Source organism: Magnolia sinica, chromosome 12, assembly GCF_029962835.1.
Source record: "Magnolia sinica isolate HGM2019 chromosome 12, MsV1, whole genome shotgun sequence".
Classification (NCBI taxonomy): domain Eukaryota; kingdom Viridiplantae; phylum Streptophyta; class Magnoliopsida; order Magnoliales; family Magnoliaceae; genus Magnolia; species Magnolia sinica.
The window spans coordinates 2,697,042-2,719,082 of NC_080584.1; the positions used below are offsets into that span (position 1 = coordinate 2,697,042).

Genomic DNA, 22,041 nt, shown 5'->3' on the forward strand with positions numbered 1-22,041 from the left:
GGGCTCATGTCCTTAAAATAACCGGGGAAAGGACTGACTGGATAAAACAAATACATCACAGTGGGCCCCACGGAGTCCGGTCAGTAGGGTCATCACCCAATCCACTTTAGAAATTTGTACTTTCTCTCCTCAGTGTGAACATGGCATGTGTATAGCATGATCGGAACCGTTCATTCATTGCCATAGGGGATCACCATGAATGAACAAGGACACATGGTCATGATCCGTCCAATCCTAATCATTTTGAAAATTGTGTACGAAAAACACTAAAATCCAATCAGTTTTTTTATATCATCTTTTTACACGGTTGAGATTGTGCAATCGTTGTAATGTTTGGTTGATGGTTCTGCTACAAGAGTTTTACAATGAATGAACGGTTCATATCTGATACACATATGCCACTTCTGTGGTACAAACTTGAGATGATTGACACATCCACCGTACATATGTTGAGAAAAACTTTGATACTTTGGCCCAATATGATAGATGATGCACAGGCACATATAAATTACATAGAATTACACACGTGGCATACGACTAATAAAATAAACCGTCCAAAGTATACTAATCAGTGTAGATGTATTTTGAACTAAAATTTAAGGTTTATTTGATTATCTTCACATCAGATTGATCGACTTTTATTGGACGGTTAAAAATGAAAACCTCCAACGGTCCTATTTCCACCAACAAGTGTCCACGAATCAAAGCTTAGGTTTTCTCAACCACTCTAATCTTGGGATTGTGACTCGCGGACAGTGAGATGCACAGTGTATGTTTTATTTAAGTTAGTAAATGGAACGTGTACAATTTCTGAGTGCCTGCGTATCAAGAGACATGCCAGACTGAGTAACAATTTACTCCTCTCGTCCTTTCTTTTTCTTGCAGGGGCTTTTTGGTCCAATCGAAAATGAGAGGCTGCGAAACCTTTTTAAATAGATCACGCTCAGAGAGTCAGAGTAAGAGAGATATCCGATAAGAAATCCGATTTCGGGAATTTCCATTTCTTTCATTTGTCTCTGCCTGCAATGGCGTTTTCCAAATCCCACATATGCCAGTGCTTGAGCCGGATTTCGACTCTCAGGCGAGATTCTCCGGTCACGATCACCGGAAACAGGAGAATCAACGGCGAGGATTTCGCCGCCGGCGTGGCCGCACTGGCTCGAGGTCTGTCGGAGGAGCTCGGCGTCGGAGAAGGAGACGTCGTCGCTATAGCAGCTCTTAACAGGTTCGTGCTATCCTGCGCCCCTTGGGCGAAGGTTAAGCTTTCTTTGAGTAACTTCGCGGGAAGTGGGACGCGGTAGGATCGTAGGATCGAGGCGAGTTTCCTGTAGCATGAAAGCTCTGTGGCGCCCACCGAGATTTGCATGTGAAATCCACTCCGTCCATCAGTTTCGCCAGCTCATGTTAGGAAGCGACCCATAAATGAGGTAGATCCAAGCGGGCCACTCTACAGGAACGGTGGAGATAGAAACGCCAAAATTGAAACCTTCCTGGGGCCCACCGTGATGTTTATATGCCATCCAAACCGTTCATAATGTGATTTCCAACAGGGAGAGAGGAGAGGATGAATATCAACCTGATCTAAAATTCCGTGGATCCCACGAAGGTTTCAATGGTGAGAATTCAATCCCCACTGTTGCTTGTCGGGTGGCCCACTTGACTTTTCGATCTGTCCTTACATAAGCTGCCGAAACGAATGGACGTACTAGATGTCGCCTGAGATGGATAGAGGGATTGTCTTCGCACGTGCCACTGTCACTATGGCGTGCGTGTGACAGATGGGCTACTGGGAACATGGCCTGGTAAAAAAAGAAAAAAAGCAGATAGGATGAACGTGTACATTTGATACCGACCGTTCGTCAATTTCGTAGCCGTCCATTTTCTGTAAATGTGGGGCCCACGCAATATGCAGATCAGTACGATTTCAGGAACAGTGGGAATCACGTGATGGGCTGATTGGATCTCATGTGGACACGTGTGACAGAGGAGTTTGCCAGTAGACATGTCAAGTCCAACCTCCCTATAAATGCCTACTGGGCGCGTGTACGAGATCCGAATCGTTCATCTAGTGGGCCTCCCCACCTGAAGCGGATTGGCTAGTGTACCACACACCACCGATGTGGCTGGTGTGTTGACGTCACCAAGTTCTGTGGGTCCCATCATGATGTATGAGTTATATCCAAACCGTCCGTCCACTTGGTGAGCTCTTCGTAAGACCTTAGCCGAAAAATAAGACAGATCCAAAAATCAAGTGGACCACACTGTAAAAAGCAGTGGGTGATTGAACGCCTGGCCCAGCTCAAGACCGATAATCCAATCAGGGCTATGTGGAGCCCACTGTGAGTTTTATCTGAGACGTCCTTCCATTTTGAAATATCATTTTAGTGCATGAGCCCAAAGATGAGGTAAATCAAAGGCTCAAGTGCGCCACGCCAGAGGAAACAATGGCTACAATGATCCCACCGTTAAAAAGTTTCTAGGGCCCACATGATGTTTATTTTCCATCCAACCTGTTCATAAGGTCATATAGGCCTGGATGAAGGGAACACATAAATATCAGCTTGATCTAAAACTTCTATGGCTCCTAAGAAGTTTTCAGCGGTAGGCATTCAATCCCCATGGTTTCCTGTCATGTGGTCCACTTAAGCATTCAATCTGCCTTGTTTTTGGGTCCATAACCTAAAATGATTTTCCAAAATGAATGGACGGCGTGGATAAAACACATACATCATGACGGGCCTCAAGGAGCCCATGATCATGGGTTCCGTTGTATAGAGAGAGTGGGACCCATGGTATGGTTTGCACAGTTTTATTTGAAACCTTATGTGTCGTTTTCATTATTTAACGGTTGGATATTTTTCGATGCTGACGGTTACTAAAGGCCCACCAATCCGACTGTCAGATAATCAAATAAGCTTACTTTTGGATTCAGGTATACGTAGGGTGGGACCCATGATTTGGACCGTTTGATTTTAAAAAAGTTTCAGTTCACATCACACCTGAGGTTCATGGACTGACCTACCCGTTGGTGGGGCCCACGTTGCTAGTTGATCTGTAGCGTTTATCTCAAATGGAACCTACCATGGACGGTCTGAAGTAAAACTTTGAACCCGACTTACGATCTTGTCCATCCAAAATCTAACAAGGACCATCTTATCAATGTTGAGAAGGTCATGACCATCAGATCAGTGGACGGTCTAGATTGATTATAATATAAAAGGTCAAATCGGTGATATAGACTATCCTTCATGTGGGTTCCACCTTTGATAGATTTCTTTGAAGTATCACTTTGATCAGATAATTGGATTATGACAAACAATGGTTTGATTGATGATTTGGATCATCTATCATGCGGGCCCTCTTTTGTTTCTCCATCCCTCCTAAAACTACTTTGAGATAATCCTAACCATTCGATCAGAGACCAAGAAATTGGATAATCTGGATTAATTATACCAAGGAAGATTGTCCATCATATAGGCCCGCATTTGATTGTCCATCTCTCATTAAATAAACCTGTTTTGATGATCTTAACCATCCAATTAGTGGCTAGAAAGTTGATTGTCTGTACTGATTATAATAATGAATGGTTTAATTAGTAATATAGGCCGTTCATCATGTGGGGCCATTTTTTATTGTGCATCCTTCTTGAAAGGTACTTTGCTTTGTTGATCCATTTGATCGAATGGTTAGAAAAATAAATGGTCCATATTGATTATAAAACAGACCTAATTATTTATCTAGACTGTCAATCATGGCTCATCTTGATTGCCTATCCTTCCCTTAAAAAATCATTTTGACTGTTCATGTTGATTATAGTAAAATAAATACAGTCATTGATGTAGGGTCCCATCTTTGATTGTCCATCTCTCTTAAAAATTACTTTAATATAAAAATCTTAGTCAGCTGATCAAATACTAGAATAATAGATAACCCACGTTGACTTATGATAGAGAAGCTTTAATCATTTATCTGCATCGCCATGGTGTGGGGTTTTTGATTGCGTGTTTCATGTAATGTTCCTGAACCCATGTTGAGTAGAAAACAATAAGTGCCAGTTGACTATAGAAAACTTATTTAAAAGCAAAAATGCTCTAAATTTCTTACAGATGGATGACAATTCATTTGACATTAAACAAACTATCAATTGCATCAAAGGATCCAGCAATAGACTCGATTTAAAATATCTATTACAATAGTAAACTCCATCTGATACTTGAAAATGATAGAAAGAATTAGATTAATCTCAATATTATATTATCAGGTCCAGTAGCAAATACTGGACTTTGGGTGGATTTTAAGATCTACTTTGTGCCCTCGTGTTGATGGATAGTTTTTATCCATTCATCTATATATGGCCTTTACATGTTATATTGGAGTTATATGTTTATAGGTTACTTGCATCAAATTCATTATAAATACTGCGTAAATAATAAATTATTACAATTCAATCTTATTAGAAAATATGTAGGCATTTCTACTTTAAAAATGGTCCAAGAGGAGTGGCTTAAATATGTTGGTCCCATCACGATACATATACCATAATTGCATCATACATTTATTTTATTAAAAATTTTCAAGGTATGAACTAAAAAATGATGCAAATCCAACGCCCAAAGTCACCCACACCAAAGTAAGCAATGGCCCTAATAAGTTCTTAATAATGAGTGTACCACTCCCTTCTTTCTATAGTGTAGTCCACTTGAACTTTGGATTTACCTAGGTATTTTTAGCTCATGCCCTCAATTCAGTTGGAACAATGGATGCATTGAGTGTGGATAATGATGGTACAATAATAAAGATGTTAGTTCCATCTAACTTCAATGAAAGATGAACAGTAAATATTAGTTGCAGCAGCTGCCAGCGCGTTGACGGGTAGCTGTTGGGTATGACAGCCGGCAACGGATTGGCTACTCCCCTGCAGCCAGCCAAAGGCTGGTGGTTGGTGCTCTGTGAGGTCATCATGATGTATGTGTTTCATCCAATCTATCCATCTATTTTTCTATATCATTTAATAGTACGGGACCAAAAATGAGGTATATCCCAATCTCAAATAATGTTGAATGACGGTCTGCCATTAAAAACTTTTTGGGGGCTATAGAAGTTTTGGATCAAGCCGATCCTTGTTTCTTCCCTTCATCTAGTTCTGTATGACCTAATCAACATATTGGATGTCAAAAAAATAGTACAGTAGGCCTTAGGAGGATTTTAATGGTGGATCTTCAATCAATATTGTTTTCCCATAGTCCACCTGAGATTTATATCCCTCTAATTTTTTGTTTCAAGCCCTAAAATGATCTGTAAAAATGTATGAACAGAATGGATGAAACACATACATCATGGTGGGGCCCACAGAGCACCGACCACAGCCACGGGGCTGGTGGCAGGGGGAGTAGCCAATCCGTTCCCATGAACGGGCAGTTCCGTGGGCAGCCTACTGTGATGTATATGTAGCTGTACATCCCTTCTATTAAATCATTTTAAGATATTTGGATAAAAATGAGGCAGATCCAACGCTCAAGTGTACCACATCAAATAATAAGCTTGAGTTGCATTAAATGTACAATGCATTAAATGCAAGAGTCATCCTTGGTGTGGTTCACTTTAGCGTTTGATCTGCCTTATTTTTGTGGACATGCCTTGAAATGATCGGAGAGAAGTGATGGACGGCATGGATAAACAGATACATCATGGTGGGCCGGCGGGCTAGGACAATCTGCATCCGTTACCCTTACCATGGGGCCCATTTGATGATGTACTGTATGTCCATGCCATCCATCAGTTTTTCCAGCCCATTTTAGGACGTAGTTGGAACCATTGACCAGATCCAAATCTCAGATGGACCACACCACAGGAAAAGTAGTGAATGAACAACCACCATTAAGAACTTCCCCGCGCCCACTGTAAGCAGGTTTTAATGTTTATTTTCCATCCAAACCACTGATAAGGTCAACCAGACCTGGATGAAGGGAAAATACAAGGATCAGATTGATCCAAAACTTCTCTGGGCTACAAAAGGCTTTTAATGGTCATTCCCCACTTTTTACAGTAGTGTGGTCCACATCTTCTTTATTTTTGGAATAACGTCCCAAAATGAGCTGAAAAAACGTACGGGTGGAGTAGATATACAATAAATTAATCAAGGTGGGCCCCACATGGTAAGAGTAACACCCACTAAGGTGTCACCCGGGTAACACCTAATTCGCTCCCATTCAACCGATGGTATTAGGGGTGTCAACGGGCCGGGCCTAGTGGCCGTGGTCCGTGATTTTTAACTGTTTCAGGCCGGGCCTATTCAAAATTCTGATTATATGCCCGAGCCCGGCCCATTTACACCAACTTGGTATTTGTCTTTTCAACTCATTCTGAGTGACTGTGGGACCCACCAGGATGTCTATCCAACATCCACATCGCACACCTGTCGTGCATGAGTGGGCCATGACACCTGAAAAGGTGAGCATGGTATGTTTGATATAAAGCATTTGGATCCAGATGTATATCCTCTTAAAGAACGGTACAGCATTGGTGGGCCACGCAATGTTAACGGTGAGAAAAAGCCCATCATTAATCTCCCTCTTTCTCTGTCTCTCTCTCTCTCTTTCAGTGACTGGTATTTGGAACTGCTTTTAGCCATTGCATATGTTGGAGGGATCGCCGCTCCGCTCAACTACCGCTGGGTAAGAGGAATTTCCTCGTGCAAGTAGATTTTTCCAAAATTACTAAAGGTCTAAATTTGGACTTTCCATGCCCAAAAAGTCCCTATGCTTTCAGGCTGGATAATTAGAATTTGCGAAAAAGCCCCCTTATAGAGACTTTCTTTTCTTTTTTGTCATTTCAGTTCGCTGAAAGCGGACTGTGTACTAACTCGGTATGATAAGCGAATTGAGTAAACTCTGTGAGCCCACCGCGATTCATGCATTTTATCTACTCCGTCCATCTTTATGAGATAATTTTAGAGCTTATGCCAAAAATGTAACATAATCCGAAACTCAAGTGGACCACATAATAGGAAACAATGTGAATTGAACATTTACCGTTGAAATTTTCTTGGGGGGCACAGAAGTTTTGGATCAAGCTGATATTTGTTTTTTTCCATTCATACATGTTTGTGCGATCTTATGAACAGGTTGGATGACAAATAAATATCACTGTGGGCCCTAGCAAGGTTTCAACGGTGGAAATCATTATTCTCACAGTTTCCTGTGGTGTGGTCCACTTAAGCTTGGATATGCTTCAAATTTGGAATTGACCTGATTCCAAATTTGGACTCAACCCCTGGAATGAGCAGTAAAAATGGATGGACGGCATGGATAAATAACATACATCCACAGCCGGCCCAATTGAGTTTACCCAATACAATAAAAGCTTATTTGCCCTGTACTCATAATATACAAATGCATGTTCCCCGCAATTTAAATACTCACTCATCGTAGTGACCCCAATGTATCACATGATATACATGGTTAGTTAGATGTTTATCCATGCTCATTCAATTAATATATTGGTAAAGTTAGAATACCACTATTCTATCACAAGTGTAAATGAATCATAATGCTCATTGTGTCAATAACAGTTCTTCACTTGTGCCCCTTTATCCATTTTAGGCTTCATCACCCAAGGATGACTGCAAATAATATAAGGGTCGTCACCTAGTCATAAATGTGGTGAAATCCTGACATCAATTCCATCAACATTATAATAGGCCCGTGATCTTCACTAGTGCTTAATGGTCACTACGAGGAGGCTCGTCACCCTTTTTTTACTAATATGGCAGTTATGTCACCTCAACATACGCCAACAAATTAGACATATTATCTCATACCATCATACCTAACTCATAAGTCAAGGAAAATTATTGAAACATAAGCTATTGTAAGATTCTTAAAGCTCAACCTAAGAAGACATAAACTAGGAAGTAGGATCCATTTCTTACATTTGATTGTCAATGAAAGAGATCCAGGATCTGGAAGTGGCTATATTTGCGATAGAAGGGATAAAAGGGAAAAGGTACACAACCCTCAGATTTTTTATCACACACTCTCTCCTTTTCTCTTCTTCTCTCTTTCTTTCCCCATCTTAGGGCACAATTTTATATGGAGAGCTGAGGGTGTGAAATAGCGGACTATTTATAGTGCCAAAAAGGGGTGCAAATGGCCTCAGAAGCTAGGTATTTACTATTATCTATGAAAGGTTGTTTCTAAGTTTTGGGGTTCACTAAAGGATGCACGGGTCGATCTACGCCGTAAGGTAGGAGGCCCTAGTAATGATCTATGCATGAATAAGTTTAGTCCGCTATTTGGATGCGTTAATCGACGGGTATAATTTGAAGTCAATTCATCGGTTACCGATCATTAATCGAAGCCGCGACTATCGGAATATGTATTAAGTATTAACTTAAATTAGTGTCCTAAATGTAATCACGATCTAACGGTTCGAATGTCATAACTTGGGCAAACTTTTAACTTAATTCAAATTTAGTCACAAACTAAGACAAATATTTTGTCATAATTTCGTGTTTAGCGGTCCACTAATGAGTCTTTTAGAGCTTGCTTGGTTAATTTAAGTATTTATAAAATAAAACGGTTAACAAAATTACTGTGTGCAATTAGCTAGGTTTAGATTACCCAAGTTTGCAATTTGAGCCATTCGCAATAAACAAAAATGGTGATTCAATTACAAGCACTCTAAATTGTTGATTTGAATGTCATATAATATTTTGGCCAATTTGATTTATGTATATGGAATGATCCAGATTTAATTCATCAAGTATCTTAATTTTAGATAGACCTTCATTAATTTACCATTATTTTTAATAATCGGTAGTAGGTCAAGTAGATTTGGATCCTGGATGAATAGATCATAATGTTAGACTTAATGTTTAAATGACCGGATGAATTTAATAGCTTCTTAAGAACATGCAATCTTCTTCTTCTTTCTTCTTTATTTAATTTTTTAATTTTTAACGGTTAGATTTATTTTTAAAAGCTTCGTGTGAAATTTTGTTAATAACCAATGCTTAGAAATAGGTCTCCATGCATAAGTTTTTAAAATTTTAAAGTGTGAACGTGCATATTTATCCATATTTATTTAAGATCTCAACAATAATATTCTAAAAACTTTAAATTATAGGTCGATGAAAATTTGAGGTCCTATATAGATTTATAGACACTTCGGTCTTGAAATATGCACAGGAGTCAAATGATCAAGCAAGCTTAACATCTAAATGGAAAGTTTAATTTGAATTACTTGTATGCCACATGTGCAATTTCTGAATAATTTCTAAGTGCACGTGCATCACCGTCACTAGCCACCAAGAAAGATTTTCTCTCCCTCTCTCTCTCTCTCTCTCTCTCTCTTTTTCTTTCTTTTTTTTGCAATATGAGCCGCGTCAGGGTCCCTTGCCGCTCTATGGTAGATGTTGATATACGGTCAGTAAATCTCGACGGTTCAGATTGTGGGCCTCGTTGTGTATGGCCATTGAACTAAAGATCATGACTGGTTGAATGATACTAGCACCTGAGAAGTAGACCTTTCACTTTTTTTTTAATGGACGGTTAACAATTTCCATGTTTTTGCCATCCATTTGAAGGCCATAAATCAACTTGGATGGAACGACCAGTGGATGATGCAGAATCGTCGCAGGGCGGGGCACATTGGTGCAGTGATCCTGACCATTGATCTGACTATGTATTGGGTTGCATCAAAAATCTTGGTAGATCCTAACCGTCGGATCGAAAGCCTACCAAAAAAATGTTTTAGAGAAAAATAAAATTAAAAAATAAAGATTGAAGGGCCAGGATCTTCCGATCAGGAATATTCCCAGCCATCCCTTATCCGAAGCGGGTCCCATCTGGATTACTAATCTCACTCTTCATTTTCATTTCGCTATTGTACTGCCTTCCCCTAAAATGAGCCATTGGAGATGTAGGCTTATCCTGCACCGTAAGAATGTCTCTTCTAACGTGCGCAGAGCTTTGAAGAGGCCAGATATGCAATGGAGCTGGTGGGGCCCACAGTGTTAGTGGTGGATGAAAGCTGCTATGTGTGGTCCTTGGAGCTTCAAAATTACAAAAATACCAAGCTACAGTCCTTGACGTCTCATGTCTTTCTTGGAGATCCTTCTTCAAGCCTTAGCAACTATCTCAATAGTAAGCAGTCTATCTCAGCCGTTGATCCTTTTATTAGGTGGGCCCCAAAGATGCATGTGTCCTGGCTCATCAATTGGGCCACATTAGTACGTTGAATGTGGACCGTCGGTAAATTAACATTCCATTTCTTTCTTGTACGCATGGCCCACCTGATGAGGTGACCACCCTGATTTGTTCGCATCCTGATGGACGGTCTGGATCTGATCCACGAGTTAGGATTGTAATCGTACTCTCACAATGACCCGATTACAATCAATTGATCCTGGCGTTTCAGATCGCCACCTCTTGTTTGGCGTTCTTTGATTGGAACCATTGATCAGGTGGGCCCCACGTTGAATAGGCCGGCGTGTACAAACACACGTGCCAATATTGAACACTGGCCACAGCACGCCCAAGCAAATGGATGGCTATAAAAGATTCTTTTAACCGTCAGTTGAATTTGCACATTGGGGCCCACCTGAAAATTAAAACTGTCTGATTTTTTAGTCAGACGAATCTAAGATCCCAGATGAAAAGCTCAGATGGCTCACACGTGTTCTATATTGACACGTGTGCCTGCGTGTGTACGTTTTCTCAGATCTCACTGCTGTTGCCTTATTTTACAGTGGTCACTACGAACACCATAAAATGCCTGTTAGATGGGCCACAAGCATATGACTACCGTTGGTCGCCGAAGGGCATTGCTATGATAATCTTCACATCAGGTGAAACTCGCACGCTTGAAACGCTAATCCCACACACACTCTAACACGTGCACCTAGACTTTCTGATGTGACATCCAACCCGTTCATCAGGAGGGGCCCACCATATATGATGTGCACTGGCAACAAAAATTAGCTGGTCGGTCCATTACGAGGGTCCACATGCAAACGTGTGACATTGGACGATTCTTTTTAGCCGTCCTTTCTTACGCCTGTAGCCAACTTGATAGGTCGAACAGCCTAAGTTTGGACCAGGGCTCGTAGTCTATCCTGATAGACGGTATGGATCTCTCACAGATGTGCCACGTTGGCATAGTAGCGTCTGTGTGCGTTTTGTTGTACAGACAAGATATCACACGCGGGACCCTGATTCAGTTACTTCAGTAATCGAAACCGTTGATCTATGGTTTTCACAATGGATTGAATGATCCCAACCATTCAAATTTTATTGTTTATTCGATGAATGTGGTTGCTATATTTTTTTTAATCCATTAACCGTTAATTTGTAAGTGGCCATACTGAAGGGTTCTGATGGTTCGATCTAGAAGTTATATGAGGTATCCCACATCCATGATCGGTCCCATTAGATCAGCGGTTTTGATCGATGAAATATGGGGCCCACATGTACGGAATCCTTGCATTGAATTTGAATTCTTTTTGTTGGTGTTATAGGGACCACTGGCAGACCAAAAGGAGTCGCTATAAGCCATACATCTCTCATCGTTCAATCCCTTGCTAAAATCGCAACCGTTGGTTATGGTGATGATGATGTATGCTTTCCGATCCAAAAATATAAATTCTCGTTATTAAAAAATCTTTTTAAAAAAAATAATAATCGACGGTTTGATTAGTTGTGCAACTTCGGGTACTAGTTTTTTAACGGTTTGATTTGAGTTATATATAACATGCCTACAAATTCAAGTGCCTACACATCATCCATCATCCTCTGCCAGAGTATCAAATACCAATGTGGGGTTTGCTAGCTCCATGTGCAGCTCTACACACAGAGAGCTCTGACCATCCTAGCAGGCATGTGGGACCATGGTCTGGAGATCCAGAACGTTGATTTAATGGGTCTCCACGGCAGATGATGGATAACCCAAAAATCTAATACACCAAAAGATCCTAGCCATCCATGGTGGGGCCCATCAATCAAGGATCCTGTTCATCAAAACCATGTGAAAGATCTGGGACGCTAATCAGGTGGGTCCCGACCATGATCATGTGCTGCCCCAGAACCGCAGATCACTGGTCACATATCATCTCCCACGGTGGACCTACTCATGAATGGCCAATATGCCACACACGTACGTGTCAAATAAGCACGTGTGCATGCCCTATCACTAGGAGTGAAATGTGTGAATTTTTTTCAGGTTTATCTCCACACAGCTCCTTTGTGCCATATTGGTGGAATATCCACATGCTTGGCTATGCTCATGGTAGGAGCTTGCCATGTCTTCCTCCCTAAGTTTGAAGCAAGATCAGCCGTCCAAGCCATAGAACAGTACCATATCACATCTCTGATCACCGTCCCTACAATGGTGGCAGATCTACTGTCTACTCTCAGGTAATCATGCGCTGTATGATTAATCGCAATCTTGATCCGGACCGTTCAATTTGTGAGGCCCACTGCAGATGTGGCATGGCCCAAAAGTCGTATCGCTCAATCGAATTGGGGTAACCCACATCGGTGTTTTCTGATGTGTGTGACACGTGGCAGTTGGGGGGAAGTTGATCTAGACCGTCCCAAACGGAGTATCCTAGCCATACAAACAGTGGCCTGGAAGTGGACCGTAAAATGGAAATTGTGGACGGGTCAATAGTAAAACTGATGGCTAGGATCGTCCGTATGGTATGATGAGCGGTGTTGATTCAACAGCCGAACTGCCGCACTCATTTTTCGTTATCAGATTTTATTAAATTTGAAGTCAGGAACTTCGTGGAGCACACACGTGTGCAATAAAGTTCATGTACACGTCACACATGTGCGAGCATGGCACGAGAGTTCGAAGATCCTGTCCATCCATCAGAATATATTGATGTCCTAGCCCAAGAATCAGGTTGATTCACTGGCCAGGTGGGCCACAATTTGCAAAATAAATATACGGCTCTCAAAAACTTGGCTGATGTTTTCTAACCCATCGACCTATTTAGATATTTGGGTCCACATGATGAGTGGACCAGATTTATGTACTTCATTGGATCAACCTAATGGATGGATTGGATCTTGCACGTATTGCCATGCTGGCATATTGGTGGCGTGTACATGAGATGTATTTCACACGCGTGTGCTCTTATTAGCAAAGCTCTGCTAATTCCACGCACCTGTGGATCTCAACCATTCACACGAAGGCACACGTGTTCTATATCTGAGCCATCCATCTCGTCGGATATAATTCTAAGATCTTCTGGTTCAAAAATCAAGCCGTTCCACCCGTCAGGTGGGCCACAATTTATAACGTGCATTAACGGTTAAAACAAAATTTTCCACCCATCCATCTGTTTCGCTTGATCTAAATAGTGTAGCTCAACTGATGGAAAGCTCAGATTTGGCACACGTGTTCCACATTGGCACGTGTGCCCGCGTGGGTATGGGCAGGGCCCCACCTTAAGATCATCCGATGATTGACAGCCGTCCTTCTCTTTACTCAGGGAAGAGAGAAGATGGACGGGTGGAGAGAGTGTGAAGAAGATTTTAAGCGGTGGTGGAGGGCTTTCAAATGAGCTTCTCAAGGGCGCTTCTCATGTCTTCCCTAATGCTAAGATTGTTTCAGCCTATGGTGCGTTTGCTGATATCCCCCTTTTTATCTCTCTTAATAGGTGATCTGGACCGTTCATCAGGTGAGGCTCACCGTGAACATGAGCTGGCCCAAAAATCAGCCGGTCAAGGCTACCTGTCAGATGTTTCACGTGTCCTTTAGATTTAGACCGTCTGCCACTTTTGTCATAGGCATGGACCTGCCCGGACCCACCCAGTGGGTGGGCCGGGCTAACTTTTTGCACCATGGCATGCTTGAGTTATGGCTGACACGACCCAACTTGATTTTGAAGTAGACCTGACCTGAACTCGGCCTTACACCGTACCGCGTCCAGTATGCTTGACCTGATCTAAGACCGGGTTTTGCCTGGGCTTATCCGGACCAAGTTCTACCCCGTTATAAATACCGAGTCGGGTCAAGTCAGCACAAGTCTGGTCAGGTGCGGCGAGTATCCGCGAGCTGAAATCACAGCTCAAAATCTGTGTGCAACTACGGTGATTGCAACTTGTCTATCAGCTACATGACATCTCATATCTTAAATCTAAAATTTAGATTATGTTTTTTTATATATACTAGTTGAGTTTCGGATCGAGTCGAGTCAATACCAAGTCGGATTTCCGGTCGAGTCGAGTTAAGTTAGTGGGTGACCCAAACTCAACTCAATTTGAGTTCGGATTAGATGAAGTTTACTCGGTTCGATCAACTCACCCACTAGGTTCAGGTCAAGTCAGGTCTAAACAAGTCAAATCATCTCATGCTCGGCTCTATTGGTGGATCCCTAACTACAGGGCCCACTATTATGTATCCACCTTACATCCACAATGTCCATCCATTTTGATAGCTCATTTTACATCATGATCCAAAAAAAATGAAGCATATCCAAATCTTAGGTGGACCATACAACGGATACAGTGGTGATTAAATCCTCACCATTAAAATTTTCATGAGGTTCACTATAATGTGTATTTGCCATCTAACTTGTTAATAATGTCACATAGACTTAGACAAAGAGACTATATAAATATCAGCTTGATCAAAAACTTTTGTGGCCCACGGAAGGTTTTTAATGATTAAATACCCTTATTTCTTATATTATGGTCTACTAAGATTTAGATCTACTTCATTTTTTGGATCATGCCCTAAAATAAGTTCTCAAAAGGGATGGACCGCACGGATATAAGGCACATTCATCACAGTGGCCCCATAGTCAGGGTAAGAATCCCCCCTACCTTGGTCTAAGTCATGCCCAATAAAAAAGTGTGCCATGTATACATGTGCAAATACACACATGATGTTTTTTCATTAGCAGCACATGTTGCCCTAGTTTAGATCTACGTGTGGGCTATCTATGGACAAGCCATCTTATGTCCAGCCAAATTAGCTATTGGGCTTAAAGTTATGCCCATGTTCAACCAATGGGCCTAAAATTAGTCCAAACCAGCCTAAAAATGAAGGCGGGCCATTGGTTGAACATGGCCTAACTTTAAGCGGGCCAAGCATGAAAGCCCAACAGGTATCTAGCCCTTTGAGAGCCCATCGATGTGTTGGATACCTGTTGGGCTTTTATGCCTGGCCCGCTTCGGGCAAGGCTTTGGCCACAGTACATGGCCCGACGATCGTCGATGCCCAACAGCTTAGGCCCTTTCTTAAAGAGGCCATCAGTCAGGCCAAGCCCAGACCAAGGACATATTTGTCATATATCACGCTTGATGGGCCCACTCGATGAACGGCCGATATCATGCACAAGAGGTGGTTAGGCTAGGCTTAGGCGTTCATAATCATCACAGATCTTGCTTGGGCCTCTTTGTTTAGGCCCTTCGCGGGCTATGTCGGGCTCGGACGTATAGTTTACTTGGCCCACCTGGGGCTGGCCCACTGACAGCCCTACCAGCCTCTGCATCGTTTTAAGACTAGGAGACAGCCCTGAGTCGACTCATTCCGACTGAGTTGGGGTGACTCGACTCGACCACTCAGGACGACTCGTCTTCGAGCATGTCCGAGTCAACTCAAGCGAGTCATATCAGACTCGTCCGAGTCTTAAAACCATTATCTTCTCTGTATAATTCTCGCGGACGCGGATTGGGTACTACCCCCACCAGCACCTAGCTCGAGACGGACGATCCTGTCAGGGCCTCTGTGGGGCCCGACAAGACGTATGTATTTAATCTATGCCATCCATCCATTTTGAAAGATCATCTTAGATGACGAGACCAAAAGCTAGATAGATTGAAGACTTAAATGGACCACACCAAAGGAAACAGTGGGGATTGAATGATGACCGTTGAAAAATTCTCCAGGGCCGCGGAAGTTTTGGATCAAGCTGATATTTGTTATTTCCCTTCATCCAGGTCTATGTGACCTTATGAACAGGTTGGATGGAAAATAAATATCACGGTGGGCCCTAGGAAGGTTTCAACTGTTGGCATCATTGTCACCAATGCTTCCTGTGGTGTGGTCCAATTGAGGCTTATATCTATCTCCTTTTCGGGCATATGTCCTAAAATGATATGTAAAAACGGATGGACGGCATGGATAAAACATATACATCATGGTGGCCCCCACATAGCCCCTGCCAGGACCGTCCGGTAGTACCCGACCCGCATCCAATTCTTGCATGGCTGATAATTTTCTTATTTATTTATTTTTCTTCACAAAAGGGATGACAGAGGCATGTTCTTCACTTACCTTCATGACTAATCGTGATCCAACGGTTCAAAATCCCCGCAAGTCCCTTGGGACAATCCCCACCATTGATATCGACCCAACTCCCGATATGAAGGGCACCCTAGTCGGGAAACCTGCACCACACATCGAGCTACGGATAAGTGTGAATGACAACGGCGAGGATCATGCGGGCGTTGGGCGGATCCTTACTAGGGGCCCACATGTGATGACTGGGTATTGGGGTCAGATTCCGGCGGAGGCGTCAGATTCCGGTGAGGGAGGGTGGCTGGACACGGGTGACATTGGATGGATGGACGGCTGTGGTGATTTGTGGCTAGTGGGGCGATCAAAGGGCCGAATCAAGAGCGGAGGGGAGAATGTATACCCAGAGGAGGTAAAGATCAACGGTGGAAGTAAACATGGGAGATGATAAGGCCCACGTGACTGCATGGAGTGATCTGGATCGTCCACTTGCTGGGACCAAGCAAGGATGGACGAGTTTACAGAAAACATATCAATCAGACCGTTGATTTTTCTGTTTCAATCCATCTCACCATTTGGGCGGCTGTCATTGTGTGAATGCTGTGGTTCTCATCTAGCCTTTCATTCATGGTGGGGCCCATCCTGTGGAAGGATCCGGATCATCAGGCCATGCAGCCAAGTGGGCCCATGATCGTACTCAGCATGGAATACTTTTCATATTGAGGGCAAATGTGGAAAATCAATGTCTGAAATTTTGACTGAGAACACACGCATACCAATATGGAACACGTGTGCTAGATCAGAGCTTTAGATCAGGTGGGACCATGATTAGATCTTACTCCTCAGAAATTAGGTTGTTTAGCTCCTAAGGTGGGCCACGATGTAGAAAACAAACCAACGGTCCAAAATATATTTTTTCTAGCCATCGGTTTGTTTCGTATACTGTGGCCAACCTGATGAGTACAATAGAGTGACTTTTAGGTAAGATGATCTAAATAGTGCGGTCCACCATATGGACAGCTGGGATCTTTCACACGTGTTTCACAATGTAACGTGTTCGTGTGCGTGTGTGTGGAATTAGAATACTCTCTAATCAAATTATGGTATCTAAGATGATCACAAATTTGGAATCGACGGCTCAGGTTGAGGCCGTACTTTCACAACACCCGGGAGTTTCAGGCATCGTCGTCATCGGTGCTCCGCACGCTCGATTGACGGAGACGATCGTAGCTTGCGTTCGGATAAAAGAGAATTGGCGGTGGACCACCGATCAAAATAGAGATCCTTGGAATGAAGGGAAAGAACAAGTTCTATCTGGGAAGATCCTCCAGAGCTATTGCAAGATGCGAAATTTAACTGGGTATGATAAATGGTGTCAACCCTACAAACCAATTGTTTGATCCTGACCGTCTGATCATTGGACCATCTTTTGGATGAACCATGATCCAAAAGACACGATCTATCCATCAGCCTTTTCTGATGGTTAACAAAAATTTACACAACAGTTTGCAAAAAAAAATTATATAGATCCAATGGTTAGGAATGGATAATCACTCTATTCTTATACCAACGGCCCATCTAAGAGGTGACCATTGATCAATGGTTATCTTGGTTTCATGGCCCACCATGCAAGATCCGGATAGTTCATCTGTTGGACCCCAATGTGGATGGATTTACCTGATAAAATCTAGTGGTCCATTGATAACCAATGGCCCACAATTTGGGGACTACAAATGGACGGTCACCAAAAAAACCAGGCCACAGTCCACATTCAACGGTAAAAGGAGAGCCAACCTGTCTAGGATAATCTGATTGGTGTAATTTTAGTTGTAGTCCATCAGCTGCAGGATCTAACAGATGAACGGTCCAAATCCTGTATTTGTTTATAACCGTTAGATGGGATAATTAGAATGGCCTGATAAAAGCGATTCTTTTGAACTATATGCGATCCACGAAGGTACCTGATAAATGTACGGCTCCGATCTTTGATTGGACCAGTTATTCTGCATAAACGATCGTGACCATCTATTTTTATAGGCTACTAAAGGGATGGTTAGAGTCGTCCAATCAGTGTGATTTTTTGCATGGTACCCATGAGATGGGTGATAAGCCAAACAGATGGTCAAGATCATTCGACTTTTTTTTTTCTCTTTTTAATTTCTTTTTTATTTTTGCAGGTTCAAAATACCTAAGATATTTATATTGTGGAAGAAGCCGTTTCCACTAACTACTATTGGGAAACTCAAAAGAGATGAAGTCAAGAACGAGGCCTCCGCTCACTTGCAATTCATACATAGCCATCTATGAGCTAATATGGTTGTAAACTCGCACTATAGAGGGAAGACTTTGATATTAATAAAGTGATTTTGCCCCTATTTGTAGAGAGTGTTCACGTACAATGTTTTTATTTTCTACCGATGCGTCTCTTTGCAGTAACATCTTAACCGTTAAAATGGTGGGCTGTACCATGAAGATTGCTTAGAGAAAAAATTGGAACAATCAACTCATCAGGTGGGCCACACATATATATTTAATCAGATAATCTTGGTATCCATTGATTTTGATGTAGCCACATAAGTTGTGATTGTACCTTGATTTAGGCCCGGTTTCAGGCCTGCCTGTTGATTCAATATGGGTCAGCTTTGGGGCCTTCTCTTGTTGATATAAGGCCCATCTTTAAGCCTGGTCAGCCCATTTATTGATTGGATTTGGGCCAAGCTTTGTGCCTGTTTATTGCTCAAATCAAATCCTTTTATTTTGCGGACCTGAAGTTTTAGTTGGGCCCACCTATCCAAATCCACTGATCTGTGCGAAGATAGATTTGATCACTCTAGAATGTGGGCTCACCCCTATTTTAGTAGAGGTTAATCCCTACTCGAGTTGTAAACGAGTTGAATCTAGTCGAGCTTGGCATAGCTCAGCTCGACTCAGCCAGTGGCTAGCCTCGGCTCTAACTTGGCTTAGCTTAGCTTGGTCCTCGAGCTTGTGGGCCAACTCGGCTTGGTTTGATCGGCAATTCAAGCCGATTCGGGATGAGTTCAAATATATGCAACATTTTCTCAACACGCGTAGAATGCATCTTCAATTTTTCACAAAATACAAAACAATAACAATACTTTACAAGTATTTCATCAAACACTTGTTAAGTATTTGATGACTAGGTCATCTTTTAGTCAATTTGAGCTACTAATCATATTCAAAATATGCCATTTTAGTTAGACTTGGGTAGTCAATTTTATGGGTGAACTTATATAAATAACAAATCACTAATGAGTCTCACTTAATAGACCACCTTAGTGTTCTGGGTGGTCATGGTTGTTAAAAAATAAGAAAAGGAGATTTAATTAAGTTTGAGCATGGTCCTTTATCCATGCTTCAAAAACTAATATTAATTGTTGACTCTTAAAAGGAAAATCACCCATTAGTTTTAATTAGGATACTTCAACTTATCAATTATGTCTTAGGCAAAAAGAGATATCTTTAGTATAATCCATGGATGGCAAGAACACAAAGTAATCCTTGAATTTAGAGTTTAAATATCAGAATTAATTGTGCTAGCAACTAAAATAATCCTACTCTATTGAAGTCTTTGATTCTTAGATTTGGAATCCATCTTGAGATTGCTTTGGGCTGCGTTTCTATCTATTACAAGCGATGGTTAAAGAAATATTATTATTTGACAGGATACAAATGGCGTGGGGTAATTGATGCTGCTAATATAAATTTAAATATTTATTTTACTTAGAAATGTTAGGCATTTTAAATGTAATGCCCATGAAATTTCAAATTTAATAAATAATGATAATAATAATAGTAAAGATTTTTATATATTTTTATCTTATCTTATTTAAATTTTATCTTATCTTATCTAATTTTTATCTTATTTATATCTTATAGTCTTATTTCTATCATAACTTATCATTATTTTACTCATATGCCTAACAATTATCCTTTATATATACCTTTAACCATCCCTGTATCTCTCAAATAAGTTTTCCGAAGTGTGTAAGAGTAATTCCACTTCAACTTATATATTTGCAAAAAGGCTACATACGACAATAGAGAAATAAAGAAAGAAATTTTTGGATAGCTTAGAGTAGATATGTATATCACCATTCTTTTAGAATTTTTTTACATTTAATGTAATTTGATTCGATGTATGCAATGAACGGTGTGGATCGGCCACACGTTCATTATATTGAATTATAGGTAGATACAATATAAAGGTGAGGGAAGTCTAAAATTCTGTAATTGTGATTGGTGTGCATCTGGTCTTAGATTTTTGTGAAAATGTTGGTATCACTTGGCGTAGAAGGTCGATATGGGACATCGGTGTATGTGTGGTTAGATACACACCATCCATCTAATGTGTAGAGGCATAATATGATAATACCTTAAAAATATGAATGATCTAGTCATCCAATGGGCCACTCCGATAAAGTAATTTTCATTCAATTTTATAATATTTAAAAGGAAATAAAAGATAAAAAATCTAAATAGAAATTGTAATTATTTAATCATTTAGAATTTGGCCACCTTAGATGTTAATCAAAGGTGGGCCCTACCATGTAATAAAATTATATGAATAATAATATCATTGATATAATTGATATGACCTCGAAATTCAAACCAATCTAATTACCTCGCGGAGTCTATGCTACCAGACTCAAGTAAGTAACTCAACGTACCTTATGATTCATCGAAATTAAAATAAATCGTTTGTGATGTTTTGATTGATTGATATATTGACTTGAGTATTTTGTTACGATAATTATGTGTTAAATTCATATGTGAATATTTTGATCAAGACAACTATGCCAAATATGAAAATGATACATTCATATATTATCTATCTTTCATTATATTTACATAATGCATGTTCAATTTTAAGGGCCCTTTGTGGAAGAAATGTCAATCTTGGTAGAACATTATCAGATGTGGGTTATACCAAAGCTTATCAAAAGGTGAAAGTCTACCCAACGCGTGGATGCGGGTTGACGACCTCCAACCCAAGCAGATGGACAATCATCTCATCTGATGCATTCATATACCATTTGCATCCATATCATTGTATATACATTTTTATATTATTTTAATTGTTATGATTATGAACCGTGTTGGTTTATTTCACTAAGCTGGCTAGGTTACCTTTTTATTGATATAAAAACCATATAGAGGAGCCATTAAAAGATAATGTGGCGCAAGAACCAGAATGATCTACCGCACCTGAACACGACCCATGTGAAACATGGTAATACTTATCTGAAGATAAAGTGGCAGCATTAGATCATTTCTGATTATGTGATTTATTTGCTAGAATAGTTTGATTGACGTATAATGCATATTGGTATTAATTTTGAGATTTAAAAAAATTATTTAGATTTATTTTATTGAAACAATGTTAGTATGAAATAAATGTATTTATAGTATGATTATATAATAAATGAATAAATTTTAAAATTTATATTATTTTAAGAGTCGTCAATATTTATGTATTCCTAGTTCATTGGTACTAAGTATTATGTATGTGTGATTGGAGTTGGAGTGAAACTTAGACTGAATATAATTATTACCTCTGATTAAACAGATTAAATAATTGATTTAGTACACTTTGCGTACGAGTTACGACTCGAAACTCGGGTCTAAGAGTGCACAATTTGTATTTGAATTTCAGAGTGTGTCATTAAATTTATGTAATCAACATTTATTTATGTTCAAAAAGTCATTTGAAAACTATCATTAAGGGATGGGTCACAATGATATGTTATGTAACATCCTTAATTTTCACTG

The 22,041-nt window shown here is 40.7% G+C and overlaps 1 protein-coding gene across 3 annotated transcripts; it reads left to right on the plus strand.

Annotated features, from left to right (window-relative positions):
* The first annotated feature begins 945 nt into the window (after positions 1-945).
* Positions 946-18,623, plus strand: LOC131220781 (2-succinylbenzoate--CoA ligase, chloroplastic/peroxisomal). Of its 3 annotated transcripts, XM_058215621.1 has the most exons (10): positions 947-1,225; positions 6,602-6,674; positions 9,968-10,145; positions 10,751-10,849; positions 11,519-11,616; positions 12,220-12,413; positions 13,499-13,626; positions 16,263-16,663; positions 17,394-17,611; positions 18,429-18,623. In XM_058215621.1, the coding sequence occupies exons 1-10, from the start codon at positions 1,026-1,028 to the stop codon at positions 18,556-18,558; spliced, it is 1,719 nt and encodes a 572-aa protein (XP_058071604.1). In that variant the 5' UTR covers positions 947-1,025; the 3' UTR covers positions 18,559-18,623. The 3 variants fall into 3 exon arrangements, with proteins under 3 accessions (XP_058071606.1, XP_058071604.1, XP_058071605.1); XM_058215623.1 differs by lacking the exon at positions 17,394-17,611 and having other exon boundaries at positions 946-1,225; XM_058215622.1 differs by lacking the exon at positions 6,602-6,674 and having other exon boundaries at positions 1,086-1,225.
* The last annotated feature ends 3,418 nt before the right edge of the window (positions 18,624-22,041 follow it).